The sequence below is a fragment of the Ostrinia nubilalis genome, chromosome 3 (genome assembly GCF_963855985.1).
Source record: "Ostrinia nubilalis chromosome 3, ilOstNubi1.1, whole genome shotgun sequence".
In the NCBI taxonomy this organism is placed as follows: domain Eukaryota; kingdom Metazoa; phylum Arthropoda; class Insecta; order Lepidoptera; family Crambidae; genus Ostrinia; species Ostrinia nubilalis.
The window spans coordinates 3,059,671-3,075,166 of NC_087090.1; the positions used below are offsets into that span (position 1 = coordinate 3,059,671).

Below are 15,496 nucleotides of genomic sequence, written 5' to 3' on the forward strand. Positions count from 1 at the left end.
TGCGTCTGAAGCAGGTGGTCTTACCACTAGACCACAGTGGCGGAAATAATTCCTATTAAAGATTTTAGTGCTTTAATGGCTTCATTAGTTGCCCATAAAGACTCTCCTAGGTTTTCGACTTCGACGGAGTTGTGCTTAAGTGGTGGGGGCCCCCGAAAGGGGCGCTTTTTCGGTTTTCCGGTTATACCGCGTAAAGGACTTACCCTATCGAAAAGTGGTCTTCCTGACGGTTAAAGGGCATTTAATTCTGCATTAAATAAGACCAAATTCATATGTTTTGGACAAACCGTTCTCGTGCAAATGTTCGGCAAAGTAGAAAATATGTGTATAATTAATGACCCTCTCCACGTCCAATGGCTCGTTACCCGCAGGCTTCCAAGTCTTGAAAAGGAGTGCCTCAACTAGTGTAACCCAATCAAGGCTTACGAGCTGGATGCGCCTATCCTTGTTCGTCCCAGCCGTTCCTTAACTGCGGTTGCTGCACCTCTCCCTGGCACTCTCCTGAACGACTCTGTGTTACCTAATGTGGCTGCCTCTCTTCCTTGTACCCTCCTGTACGATTGCATTGCTTAGCCATATGCCTGGTCCAAGGTTCGACGCCACAAAATCAACTTCGTACGCGTGAAAATAGTTTAAATACTATTTTCATGCTTGCAATATTTTTCTTTACTGCTTCACCTCTATTAGTCGTAGAGTGATTTATATATCCTATAGCCTTCCTCAATTTATGAGCTATTCAACACAAAAATAATTATTTAAATCAAACTAGTGATTCCTGAGATTAGCGCGTTCAAACAATCAAACAAAAAAGTCTTCAGCGTTTTAATATGAACTTGTTGCTGTTGATTTTTGGCGGCGAACCTTAGACCAGGCATATGGCTAAGCAATGCAATCGTACAGGAGGGTACAAGGAAGAGGGGCAGCCACATTAGGTAACACAGAGTCGTTCAGGAGAGTGCCAGGGAGAGGTGCAGCAACCGCAGTTAAGGAACGGCTGGGACGAACAAGGATAAGCGAATCCAACTCGTGAGCCTTGACAGGGATACGCTGGTTAAGGCGACCCTTTACAAGGCTTGGGAGCCTACGGGTGACGAGCTATTGGACGTGGAGAGGGTTATTAATTATACACATATTTTCTACTTTGCCGAACATTTGCACGAGAACGGTTTGTCCAAAACATATGAATTTGGTCTTATTTAATGCAGAATTAAATGTCCTTCAACCGTCAGGAAGACCACTTTTCGATAGGGTAAGTCCTTTACGCAGTATAACCGGAAAACCGAAAAAGCGCCCCTTTCGGGGGCCCCCACCACTTAAGCACAACTCCGTCGAAGTCGAAAACCTAGGAGAGTCTTAATGGGCAACCAATGAAGCCATTAAAGCAATAAAATCTTTTGTAGGAATTATTTCCGATTTAAAATCTAATTCTACTGGCCTAACTCGCATCTAGAAAGATGCTTCTGTTTCGAACTTGGTTAGTTAACTTGCAAATTAGCTTAAACATGCCATTTGCATCACAATGGAGAAGAAAAGTAGAAGCGATTATAAGGTAATTAAGCCTCTGCTTATAATGAATACGAGAAAGAAGCGCAAAAATATAAATTAGTTTCTATGATCTGTAATGTATTATTTAGATTACTAGTTGTATTTATGCTATTTGATTGACATTACGTCTGACTGACTGACTGACTGACTGACTGACTGACATAGTGATCTATCAACGCACAGCCCAAACCACTGGACGGATCGGGCTGAAATTTGGCATGCAGGTAGATAGTATATCGTAGGCATCCGCTAAGAAAGGATTATACGAAACTCCACCCCTAGTGGGGTAAAACGGGATCCACGCGTACGAAATCGCGGGCGGCCGCTAGTTGTTAATAATTTCTTAATGACGTAGGTATCTGGTTTAATTCTAAAGCGAATAATTTGAAATAATTCGTTATTAACCATTAATTAGATGACCAATTTATTGACCATAATGTGCACTTATTACCAAAGTACCCTTTCGGTTTACATTAAAATGTTTTGGCACGTGTTCGAGCCCTGTAAAGGGCAACTCAATTAGACCATTTGTCGGACGCACATACAGCGTGCTTGATATCAGATGTCGATAAATGGATACCATTAAGCCTGCGATAGCGATTCGTGTTTGCTAACCTTTTTATCTCAAGACCTTTCTGATTTGCTAAATAGAACATAGGATAATACTAATAATATACTACCTAATATAACTAAAACGTGCGTGAGAACAGAATGGCTTTATCAACTTCATGTTTGGTTCCGATGATTTCATATTTCAGTGTTATACATATTTTATTTTCAATGTATTATTATGTAGGTACTGGTAATAAGTAAATCTGGCCACTTGGACCGTGGAAAAGTGGGCCAAGTCGACAGAGGACTTTAAAAGCTCCTTTATTCTTTACTGTATTAAGCTTTTATTATGCGTAGGTATATTTTTTATGCAAAAAGATTTGGAAACAACTATCACTGGGCAGTACAATATTCTTTATGGTATTTGTTTACACGCACGCTGTATTGAGTGGACAATAATCACTGTGGACAGGCGACAAATCAAATAAATTAACGCCAGTAGTCGGGTCGCGCTATTGCATTAGCCGAATTGGGAACGCACCGGGTGCGTCGGAGTGGGTTCAACATGGTTGTGGTTTTTATCAGGTCAAGGAAATAATTAGAACTTGATTTTCTAGGAGATGCTGAAGTCCTGTGAATGAGAACAGCTGTGGTAATAACTTTTTTATTCGATCAGAGACGGCCTTTGATTAGATAGGAGTAAATTCGTTTTATTAGAAGCTTTTATTCAGTTTTATACTTCATTGCACGAATGAGATTGTACAGATGGCTTAACGCTGAATAGGTTAGGCATTATCTATCAATCTACCGTTTTCGCAGTTGATTGGAATGATAGGATTGGAGCGTTGCTTATTATACGGTTGTGAACTTTGCTATATTTCATTACGCTCATTCTATGAAGTATCATTTAAAATTCTTATCACATCTGAATAGGCACTTACCAAGTTTCAAGTACTTGACTATCTATGCGGTTTATGCAGTTGATAATTCTAACCTTAGGTTGTTCTAGCTAACTTTATTCCCATGGCCACGTCACCAGGCCTTCCTTCCGACAACATCGGAAGTACCAAACACGGTCTAGTCAGGCAAAACAAGGGAACACTTAGCAAGATAACGCATGTTGTTAACCTACCTTTTTATCAGTACAGGAAATTAAGTTAAGCGCCCGTGTGAAGCAACGTGTGAATTTTCATAAACGGTTCTTGCTGTTGGTACTAAACTCTTAAAGATGTATTAAACTTATGGTTGGAATAGTAGATTTTGTGCCAGGTTTTTGTGTAAACAGCGTGTCATAGAGAGTAGGTACGATTATGATTAATAAGATTGTGCTAATTTGAATACCTGCTTTACTTTAATTAACTAAGATAGGCGGTTATCACACTGCGCCGCGCTCCGCCGCGGTACGCGGCCGCGGGACGACAGATTTAATAATTGTATGCAAGTACCTCAGTTTGTATAGAAAACACGCGCGGCACTTCACACTGACAACGCGTTTGCGCGCGGGATTTTTTATATGAAATCACGCGCTCCGCGGCGGAGCGCGGCGCAGTGTGATAACCGCCATAGAGTTTGGTGTACTGAACCCACCTTCTTTTCCTTTCTAGTCCACACCCTGCAATTGTTGGTATTTATAGGTAGAAGGCACTGGTAGATAGTGCCCTAACAAATGTCAATAGATCCCGTAAAATTAATCACGCCTCCATAAACGTAGCAACACGGCTTATAATTAATTCCTGGTCGATATTTCTCCTAAATGCTAAGTCCACACCTGCCTCGAAACTGGTGCGGGGCACAGCGTTTGACCCGCACTTTCTCTGGGCCATATTGGGAGCAGTCCTGCGATTGACCCTAGAGAGCTGGGTCGTGCCCGATTTGAGACAATAAGAAACACTGTCAATTTCTCACGGTTTGATCCATAGTTTGGAAAGGGAATGAGGCCAGAATATAAAACTTTAATATGAAAAACCTTATTGATAGGTTTTACGAAATATCCATCAAAATTTGTGATTTTTTCTGTATTATTACCTAGATTGCCACTTGGGGTCTGAGAATCACAAACGCTAGCCTAATTACTTGACAGTCTCATAAAAGCAGTTGCAAAGTTGCGTTCATGCGAAAAGGGCTTTTTGGCAATGAAAATCAGTGGGTTGTCATCTGTAAACTAGGTACTCTCTTCTCCTATCTCGAAATAAAACTAAAGACTGCTCATAGTGGTAGGTATAATTTTGCACCCACGCAAAAGAAAACGCGAAAAAATCTAAACGTGATAAAGTCTACCACGGGATTTCCAAGATATTATGATGTTTAGACAGAACTGACCGGTTCGATTAGCATCTGTTTATCTTAAACATTCAAAGATTATTTTTATTGAATTACTTTGTTATTTGGAGCTTATTCATATTCATCAGCACTTAATCCACATTTTTCAAGAAAAACACGATGAATGGCTTTTAATTGACATCTCTATAAATCTCGTTAATGTTGAACCAGTTTAGGTAAGTAGGTATAAAGGTATAAAATCATTGCTAATTTATTCTGATTAGTTATTTGGACGCAGGTATAAGGTATTTTGTTAATTTATAAGGGTTAAGTATCCTTTTGAAGAACAAGTTATTTCGCTACCAACACGGATGTTTTTATGTGTAGTAGGTATAGGTAAACGCTAAAAATAATCTCTAGCCCTCAGTATCATCTAAGAACAAATATAAAATTATAAAAATAAAGTATGTATTCTTCGGAATTATCGCAAGATCTAGAGTTCTAGACCACAATAATACTTTCCCCGCAAAAATGCAAACAAAAACGTCAAACCAAACAACCTTTGACCCCGAACTTGTTGAGCGGAGTGAGGAGGCATGGCAAATACACCTCGCGTATGACCCACTTATGGAGTCAATCATATTGCCCATTGACACGGTTAGCACCGCGAATCGAACAAACATTTACGTGAACGTATGTAGTTAGCGAGCTAGTAGCATTACTTAGCGTTGTCTCTCTAAAATATCTGTTACGGTTAATGTGATAAATTGAAAATTATTAATAATAACCGGTTATTATGAATAATTACCGACAGTCGCGGTAAAAGTGATAAATTAATCACATTTAACAGTGATTATTTAATAATTCAACCTTAGTACTAACAAATTTCTTAAAAGAGAACAACATCTTGTGTACGTGCTCGTGTACAGCCAAACTTTTGAACGTTTTGCTATCATATATTAATATAATTTGGCATAATGAGTTTGGAATGTTTCTTGCATAACTAATATTACTTTTCCATGATGCCTATAACATAATGTTTTGATTTAAAGTGAAAAATAGGTTAAGGTGCGGCGGGGGTGGCCCTTGGGCCACCCCTAAGCCGCCTATTTAGTTTTATACACACATAAATGACCTCATATTAATCACATTAACCAAATCATGCGGTAATTATTCATAATAACCGGCGATTATTCATAATTTTCACATTTATCACTTTGACCGTAACATATCGATGATTGGGACTTATTAGTTGAATGGGAAAAGCTTAAAAATTGGTAGGCAAATCTTTGTTTAATTAATCGTTTAAAGTTTTTTTGGTAAAACAAGTTAATGTGGTGAACACAATGTATGTATTTAATTTAGGCAAATGAGGTTTATTTATGTGTAACTTTTTAGCTTTTTTAAGATCTCTGAAAGAGTTTCGGGACTATTCTCACCTCTAGTTCCCAGCGCTGCAACTCCTGCATATCCAGGATCTACGCCAATAAAAACTCAACCAGTAAAGGTCAATTTTGTCAGCGGGTTAAACTATCATTGGACCCGCAACGAAATTAATCAGAAGAACATTCATTCGAAGTTAAACTAATCTTAAACAGTGTTTTCTACATTTCTTGAATATAGAATATAGCTTCTTTGAAAGAGTTTATAGTTTTATGTGGGTTGGTACTCTCTGTTGTACTCAAAGTATTACAACTTCTTATTCATTAATCTCAAAAGGTACGAAAGAGACAGAGGCAAGCGAAATTCTGAAGTGTAAACTGACTGTGCATGCACATCTCGCCAATAGCTTAGTAAATCATGGAGCCGGGTTTACTCGTATGTCATCATAATAACAGTTATAACTAGAAGCTGGTAATTTATCGAATGACGGGGTTCCTGTTTTAGATGTGTGGACGGTGGGATAACAAGCTACACATGCTTTATGCAATTGTAATAGAAGTTATTTTGCAACAAAAGTTTGAAGTAGGTTATGTTGGAAACTGTTCCTGTAAAAAGAAATAAATGGACAGGATAGACATAAAATAAATAAGATAATAATATAATCTAACTTCTAACTCAAATCATTCAGAGAAACAGATCTGATCCTTTCTATACATGTGTAACACACACATGATGTGTTTATGTTTTATTTTAATTTCATTCAAGTCAAGTATAATTTTGCACTTTCGAAAGGTCACTATTTCTATAATTTTTAGTGTCCATAAATATTTTGGTTCTCTATCCAAATTAACGCAGCAGTAAAATAAATAATTACCCAAAATAAGAAGCATACTAAAAGTAACATGGCATTTCTACTTTCACTGGATTTACGTTTAATGGACATATCCTATACAACATCCAATGTGTTGAGGAAGTTTGTGAAACATTTTTCGAAAGCGGTAGAAAATAAACAGACCCATTAATACCAAAGAACATTTCAAAAACAAAACGTATGCAGTTCTACCAGATCTATGGTATCAACTATGAAATACACGACTCTACAATACCTACTCTATATTGTTTCAAAAGTATTGCTCACCCCATGCAAAGGCCACGACGTAACGCCCTCTTGCGTACAACATTTGAAAGACAAAAGTATATCCTTGACGTCATAGTATATTGCTTCAACATGTTGAGTGATACTCATAAATGATATGACAGTTACTTATAGGCATAAGGCAGGAGGATTCCACTGTCGTCAGCCGAAGGCTTTTCCGATATGTGTTTAAGACTCTACCCTTAAAACTAAGAGTTTCCTTAAAAAATGGGCTCACCATAATGAAAAACCGCTAATATTTAATTTGCGGTAATTAACAAGCCCACAGTTGAGTTAATTGATTGATGAGTGGGTGGTGTTATATCAAGCGCAACAATACACGATATAACTTTGCAAGTAGCATTGTGGTCTGCTATCTACATTTAAACTATGGCCTGCCAGGTCATTTTTGCATAATGCATTCCCACGGTCACTTGATTGATATGCAGATATTTTATACCACGTCGGTGCACACACTCGAATGTTTTTACCTGCATTAGCGTCATGTCTCTCAAACGACATACAAAAAGTTACTTAGCTTGGCGTGGCTCAGCCCATAGATAAATCGTATGGCGGTTCTCATGATGGGATGCCGGAATGTTTGAGCTCGCATAATTGATTTCGCCTAGTAATAAGTTATTGAGGATATGAGCTCGAAAGTACATGTTTTGTCGGCGTGAGGCCGTCGACCAAAGTTGATGTATGTTGGTGTATGATGAACGCTTTGAAAATGTTGATGCATCGCTTTGGTTCATTGCCGACAGTGATCGTTGATGATGCACTTGATAATATTCAATTTGCATTTAATTTATACTCGTAGTAAGCAGTTATAAGAAGATTAGTTACAGTGCATCAGTGTTATCTGAACTAGAATCCAATTAAAATGCTTCTTTTTAATTTCCTATTACTAGCTTTAACAAGGTCATTTTATGGTGTTAATGTGTGCATTACATTGCCTCATTAGCACTGAATGGTCGGATATCATTCTTCTTGTTTGCCTGTTTAAAAGGTTAAGAACTTGCATCCTGCGACGTTAGATTCTATCTACTAATATTGCGAATTGTAACCCTCGTCTGGAGGTCTTAGTAGTTTAGAGATGTGTAATGGTAATCATCGATATCGATTAGATTGTTTCAAAAAATGAAACAAATGATCATCTAAGTGATCGCAATCTTAGCTGATTTTAAAAGTAATTCCTGCACAATAAGTGCTTATCTACTCTTGCCTTGAAAAGGTCACGGTGTTAAGCTATTTATATCTTATGTGTCAGTAGTGATATTGAACTATCACACAGTAAATTATACGAGTAGTTTATTATTACGTAAATGCAGATATTAAAAAGGACGTGAACATGACGTCACGGTAATAGAGAAAGTGATTTAATGGTGTTTAAAGTTAAGTAAAAGAAAAATAAATTGTTATATTTCTTTGCCTTTACACTTATTTATACCTCCACCGTATTTTCCTTTTCTTGTAGAAATTCTCACAGTACGATCAGCGATCACTTACTAAAAATTTGCATCTAGTCACGTCACTAGGTCAAAGGACTTACATTGTGCGTGGACGCTGTTGTTGTTGCCGTCTCGCTCGCGTGCGCTTACGCAACCCAGTGCAACACCATATTGCACGTGATTTGCATACAATGCCCGATAACAGATGCCCGATATTCGGCGATTGGCTGAAATAATGGCCATCTCATACCTATTACCGTTTAAGTTATGGTGATCTTATTTTTATGGGCATTGTTTCGTAAAGATTTGGACTAGTTACATCATGGAGATGAGCAGCAATATTGTTGTTTAAAAAGCGTAGACAAACAATTTCTCTTTTGTTGTGTTCGGCTAAATACGTAACGTGCAGATGATGTATGTTAATTTCATCCCGCAACTCTACACTATTGCCAAAGTCGTCGTTTCAGCTATATGATGTCCACTGTTGGACAAAGGCCTCCTGGTCCTCCTGAAGGTACTGCGCAACCCGTATCCAGGCACCTCCCGCGACCTTCACCAGATCATTGCACAAATGCTAATTACTAATAACATAATTGGGTTATAATAGAAAGTTGAAGCTGTATTTACGCAGTTCTTGCAAAGATTAGCCAAGATTATTAAACGGTTCCAGCCGTTAAAGGAATTCGATAATATCTTCGCACCCTAGAAACTGGTGCAATACCGTCAGCATGCCATCCTCCCATTAATCTTCTTTCCAAACGCTTAATGGAGTGTGCGCAGGAGTGCCAGCATTCGGGCCGCGTTGGGCAACGGACAATAGGTGGCGTTACGGCTCGTGCCTCTGATAGTCATGCTGGATGCTTCAGTGTGTGGTCAGAGAGATTCTCCAGTGTGGAAACTTCTCTAGGATTAGGATAACATTTTTGAAGTGTGGGTAGTATACTACCCGTATTTGAATCTTATTTTAAGATGACATCTATAAGAAAGTCCTGTATATGCTCACTTTTGCTTTTTCAAAGAAAAGGGGATCGATCGAGGTTATAATATTCGAATAATGTTAGAAATTACTTCAGACCCAATGGTTTATTAAATACCCATTTGCTGTAAGTTGAATGGCAGCTGCCAGCAGTTTGACGACTCGACAAAAGGGTAATAGGTTCAAGCTGTATAATGGTTTTCTACGAGAATAAATACTCAAACGTAGGTCGTACGTACGTCTTTCTAGAAAATCCATCTATAATATTTTTATAAGGTTCCTAACTAATGTAACATAATGTAACTCATTAATAAATGTCTCGTAAGACCCGTGTCTTTCTATTTAAGGTTCCTAACTAATCAATGACGGAGCTAGAGTTCCTAAATAAGAAAACTCTGTGCCCGCTACCGTATTTGTTTTAGGCCACACAAAGGTGCGTCATGTTACGCAAGAGTAGATCTAGTAACAGTAGCTATTATAGTATTTGATATTTATTTCGTCGACGGCACCTCGCTACTGCTTGACTATTCAGTTTAGTAATAAACTATCAGCATTTACAACTCCACATGCTTCCTCGTTCAATCTTGAGGAACACGGGGTTTCGACACCAACTATTTCTGGTACTGAACGGTTTCACAAATACATTTGTTATGCATAAATAATGCGTTGTCATAAATGCTTCTGGATATGCAGAGAACTAGTCTTTTGTAAGTGCGGTGTTTTAAAACGATTCAATATAATAATAATGTAGACAAGATTTTACAAGCGTTTTAAGACCTAATTTCTTCTAAGCTGTTGAAATTTTGCATACGTTTATAATTTGGATCGGGGCAATTTAAGTATGATGCTATAGAGCTGCTGTGATGATGAATTATAGATTTGGAAAAAGCTGGTTTGAGAATGGTTATAGAAAACCTGAAAACTTGTAAGATCACTCACGTCCCTGACTGTCAGTCAATCTGTCAAGCAAGACACAGTAACTTTGTGCAGTAACTTGTTGATTTTTCCACTAATCTCATTTGTCATTGTTCCAGTTGGTGGTGAACCTGGCGCTGGTGATCTACCATGCGCTGGACTACCAGCACGCCGAGGACGAGGAGCGGCTCATCTCGCCCGACCTCGAGGGGCTCATCACCGAGATGACGGCGTGTGATGTCGCCGGTAAGAGCATTTCACTTATTCACCACTTAGGATTAAAGTTTGCATCCGTCACTACACGCAATAAGCCATTGCTGAACGTAGTCCGCGAACGTAGCGTGGGACTTTCACCCACAAGGTGGACCGACGACCTGATAAAGGTAGCAGGAGGGCGCTGGATGCAGGCCGCTACCAACCGTGCGATGTGGAAGTCATTGGAGGAGGCTTATGTTAGCAGTGGACGTCCTGTGGCTGAAATGATGATGATGAACGTAGTCTCTAAACAACGAGTACGGTCGATCTATCACAGGTAGCTCATAAAAATGACGATTAACTGGCCATATAATTAATGCTAACACTAGTCTGCTACTGACTCAAAAATCTATCCTACCAGACCAAAAAATATTGCATCTTCGTCTAACTGAGAACTAGAACTGTGCAATTCACCGACTCCTGATTTTCTTACCTCAACATGTCATTAATCCGTACTTGAAAGAGTAGGTAAGAAATTTTAGCTAAGTACGTAGTAAGTAGTTTTATCCGTGGGAGAGCCACGCTTCGGCATGAATGGGCCGGCTCGACCGGAGTGATACCACGGCCTCACAAAAAACCGGCGTGAAGCAGCGCTTGCGCTGTGTTTCGCCGAGTGAGTGAGGATACCGGAGGCCCAATTGGGGGGGAATGGGATTTAAAAGGTTGGCAGCGCACTTGTGACTTCACTGATGTTGCGGGTGTACATGGGCGACGGCAATTGCTTACCATCAGGTGATCCGTCTGCTCGTTTGCCTCCTATCACATAAAAAAAAAAAAAAAAAAAGTACTGGTATGGCGCAGTGGCATTGATCGTCATTCATATAAATAATATTATCTTGAAATACTGAACTTATCGGTGATTAGAATTTGCGTTCGACGGATGCTTGAATGGATTGAGTGTTATACGGGGATTTGTGCATTGACGTCATAGATATTATGTGAATGACAGACTTATGACTGTTGAGTACGATTTTAATCTCTAGATATTTGCTGCTGTTATTATTATTAGTAATATTGTGGGCTCATTAACTGCAGAAGATGGTGATTATCTAGCACAATACTTGTGTTTCATGTCACAAATCTAACTGTCATGAGTTCGATTACTCGTTTTGAAGCGACATTGTCTTAGTTTGAAAAATAAATAGCTGCTAATAATTGTTGTTACAGTCGTAGTTTTGATGATGAAAATAAAAGACTAGATTAGTCCCCTTCTATTTTCTTGATATAAGATGACAGTTTCATTCTTTTAAACTGCAAAGAACCTACTATATTTTGTAAAAGAACTGTTCTGGGCTATTTTGTGAGAATTTTATAGTTATATCACAACTTTTTGAAGGTAACATGACGCTCAATCCTTAATGATTTTTATCATCGCGTGTGAATGTCGTTAGGTGTTTACTTTCATATCCAATTTAAAAACGAAGTGATAATGATATTATCAAAACCGTCACTGTATGTCAGACCTTTTCCTTATTCAAATTGCTTTAATAAACTTCGATCAGGAATGTGAAATGAAAGTAAAGGGAAACGAACATTAAAAAGTTAAACCTCTGTGAACCACGGTTACGTATATTTCGATCAATCAAAAAGCATAGACATCTGCAAAGATCCACAATCAAAATGTTACAGTTGAAAGTGAATTCTAATATCTTATGCAATTCGAATGATACTATGGCGATCACAATGGAGCCTGAACTTGTAAGTCAACTAACCCGTAACACAATAGATGTAGTTTCAGTAGGCTCTATCTCAACTAGCATAGTTAAAGATTAGCCCTACAGCCTTTGTTTCCCCATGGTAGGTTACGGAGAGGCCTCCTACTAGGTGGACCGATGATCTGGTAAAGGTCGCTCGAGGAGCCTGGATGCGGTCAGCGCAGGACCGTTCATTGTGAAAAACCTTGGGGAGGCCTTTGTCCAGCATTGGACGTCATTTGGCTGAAACGAACGAACGAAGGTTACGGAGAATCTGGGTATACTTCCTAGACACACAAACTGTCACGAATCACCCTGTATGGATCTACTTAGACTAGCTCCTTTTATACTCCCTAGACATAGCAGTATTGAAAGAGCCTGACGGAATGTGTCGTAAGAAAGATGAGTCTTGATTAATTTAAATGCTGTTGGAAGCTTATAAAGCTTCACAAGATCTTATTAATTTAACAAAACCTTTATTTGTGCGTTACTTAAGTCTATAATGGTGTTACTCAATTTTCGTTGGCTGTGGGCTAAGTGCAATTTAGTTTTCTCCAGTGGCTGATCTGAACTTTCACCCCATTGACCTTTTTGTTGTGTCACGTCGCCGGGTGAAATACGCGATGCACACAAAACAGTAACCGGCGACAACTCACCACGCAAATAGGACTTAAACATGTTATACCTTATGGTGCTTTACATTACAGTGATAATAACGTAATGTTTGATCTCAGTTACGGGCAAAATTCTGTTTTTAACCAGTCTTATCTAACGAAATGCGTTTCTTTGCTTAAGTGTCTACCTAGATTTTACCTAATTAGATTGATTCATGCGTGTTAAATCAATTGAGATAAACTACAAGTGGACTAGACTGCATCCAAACTGGACTCAGATTTCGTTCGTTTCTTCAGCCGAATGACGTCCACTGCTGGTCAAAGGCATCCCCCAAGGGACTCAGATCTATAAGGTAAACATATACCTACTACGTTAAGTAATTTAACGTACTCTGCGTTAGCTCTATGAAAAATAAATATATTTCTTACGATCAATCTAAGCTCAGCATTTAGTATCCATTGTAATTGTACACTCTTAATGAGGACTTACTTAGCTAGTCTCTATTGTGCTTGACCTTTGTGTCCTCTCGTTACAAATAATACTTTGTTGCGCTTGTAATCGAGATGGTGTTTAAATAACTATTTCACTTTCACGAGAATGCCAGTTTTAAATTCTACACCATCTCTATATTTATCGCGGTTAAGTTTTACGCTTCATAAAATCAATAATATTAGTCTTATGCCCGTTTTCACCATCAATCCCTAATTTTTAAGTGACGCCTCTGGTAACACATAACAGGAAGTTTGTTTTTATAGGAGTCACTTTAAAAATTAGTGATTGATGGTGAAAACGGGCATTATTCCTCGTTATTGTCAGTTTTCTGTTGAAATTCATAATTACAATATCTTGTCTATTTAAAGAACAATGTTTGTCCTTCATACTATGTATTGTTTGTTTTCAATGTAAAATTGATGAAAAAAGTAATTTCTATACTTCAAAAGGCTTTTTAACTTCTTCATGAATTTTTACGACCAATCTCCCGCTTTCTCGCTGGACCGTTTAAATTATTTGGTTATAAACTCGATAAAATAGCTTTTTATTCAAAGATTTCCAAGTAATCCATGTAATTATGATAAAATACGCATAACTTTTCTATTTTTATCGATTTGATTTGGTTTAGAGCCACCAAATCTAATTGAAGACGCGTTTTGGGCATAACGTAAGTAATTGAAATGTTATTTGTATCACGCTGGGTTGTTGATCGATCGTCGTGCGTGGTATCAGAGTGGTTTCATCGAAACCCGTTAGATGATCATAGAAGTTATTTGGATATCATTTTAACTACAGCTCTATACACATTTATATAACATTTAATTTGATACCTAATTTGATAATAGTATTTTAATTGTAGTAAGGCTTCTTTAATTAAAGTTTATACATTTTATTCGATTACTAGGTGGACTGACGATCTGGTGAGGGTCGCGGGAGGTGCCTGGATGCGGGCGACAGAGGACCGTTCGTTGTGGAAATCCTTGGGCGAGGTCTTTGTCCAGTAGTAGACGTCATTTGGCTGAAACGAACGAACGAACCTTTCCGTAACCGCATCTTTTTGTCGTCAAGTTCCTTCGCCACTGAGAAATTACTAAAACAATGTTGTGCATGAACCAAATAAATACTCATATCTTACATGATAATAAATGCGTGCACGTTGGTTTCTCACAGAGATTCACGTTTTCCGAGAGTTTAACTTTAAACTAAACAACTCGCTTGATGCATCGTTATCTTGATCACGTGCCTTTGTTATGCTCTGCATTATCTGTCATTAGTTGAATGTGCAATTAAATTATATCCCCTTATCTTTAAAAACTCATTAAAACTCATTTATTTCTGTAAATAGGCTTAAAAAAAGCACTTTTACACGTCCCAGTATTAACCCTACCACTGCTTCAGGACAATAAATGGGCCAGTGCTGAAAAGAAGCAGCGCAAGAAACTCAGTCACTATTGTCAGCCTCTTTTTCAAAGGTTTACATGCTTTAAAATGTACAAAGTTATAAATATTTATGCGAGCTAGGCAGTAACGTATCCCAAACATTTTTATCTTTTAAATAATCATCGACTTTATAGTAGCCCTTTTTCATTAAGGTACTTTTAATATGTGCTTTGAATTTATGAATGGGTAGTTCTACAACAGTTTGTGGTAATTTATTAAAGAATTTAGTACATTTTCCCATAAATGAATTACCAATCTTATGCAATCTGAAATTTGGAACGGCAAGTTTATTTTTGTTTCTTGTATTAAAGTTATGCAAATCGCTCTTTTTCGTGAATTGCTCTATATTTTTGCGGACATATAAAAGGTTTTCATAAATGAACTGTGAAGCTACTGTCAGTATGTTTATTTCCTTAAAAAAATCTTTCAAGGAAAATCGGGGTCCAAGGTTATAAATGGCCCGCACTGCTCTCTTCTGCAGAACAAACACAGTTTCAATGTCCGCGGCTGAGCCCTACAACAATATGCCGTATGACATTATACTATGAAAATAGCTAAAATATACTAGCCTTGCCGTTTCAATGTCAGTTAATTGCCTTATCTTTCTCACTGCAAAAGCAGCCGAACTGAGCCTTTTTGACAAAGTTTCAATATGAGGACCCCATTGAAGTTTAGCATCTAAAGTGATTCCCAGGAATGTTGTGGAATTTATGCTATTTAATGGTTCATTCTTCACCATTAATTGCGTGGAAACCTGCCTCACATTAGGTAAGGTAAATTTAAT

At 38.1% G+C, this 15,496-nt stretch overlaps 1 protein-coding gene across 2 annotated transcripts in view; it reads left to right on the top strand.

Annotated features, from left to right (window-relative positions):
• Positions 1–15,496, top strand: part of LOC135087597 (protein spire) — a 225,192-nt gene that overhangs the window by 100,463 nt on the left and 109,233 nt on the right. For both annotated transcript variants that reach the window (XM_063982323.1, XM_063982324.1), the window contains exon 3: positions 10,336–10,462. In XM_063982323.1, the coding sequence (XP_063838393.1) occupies positions 10,336–10,462 (127 nt within the window). The remainder of the gene's footprint in view (positions 1–10,335; positions 10,463–15,496) is intronic.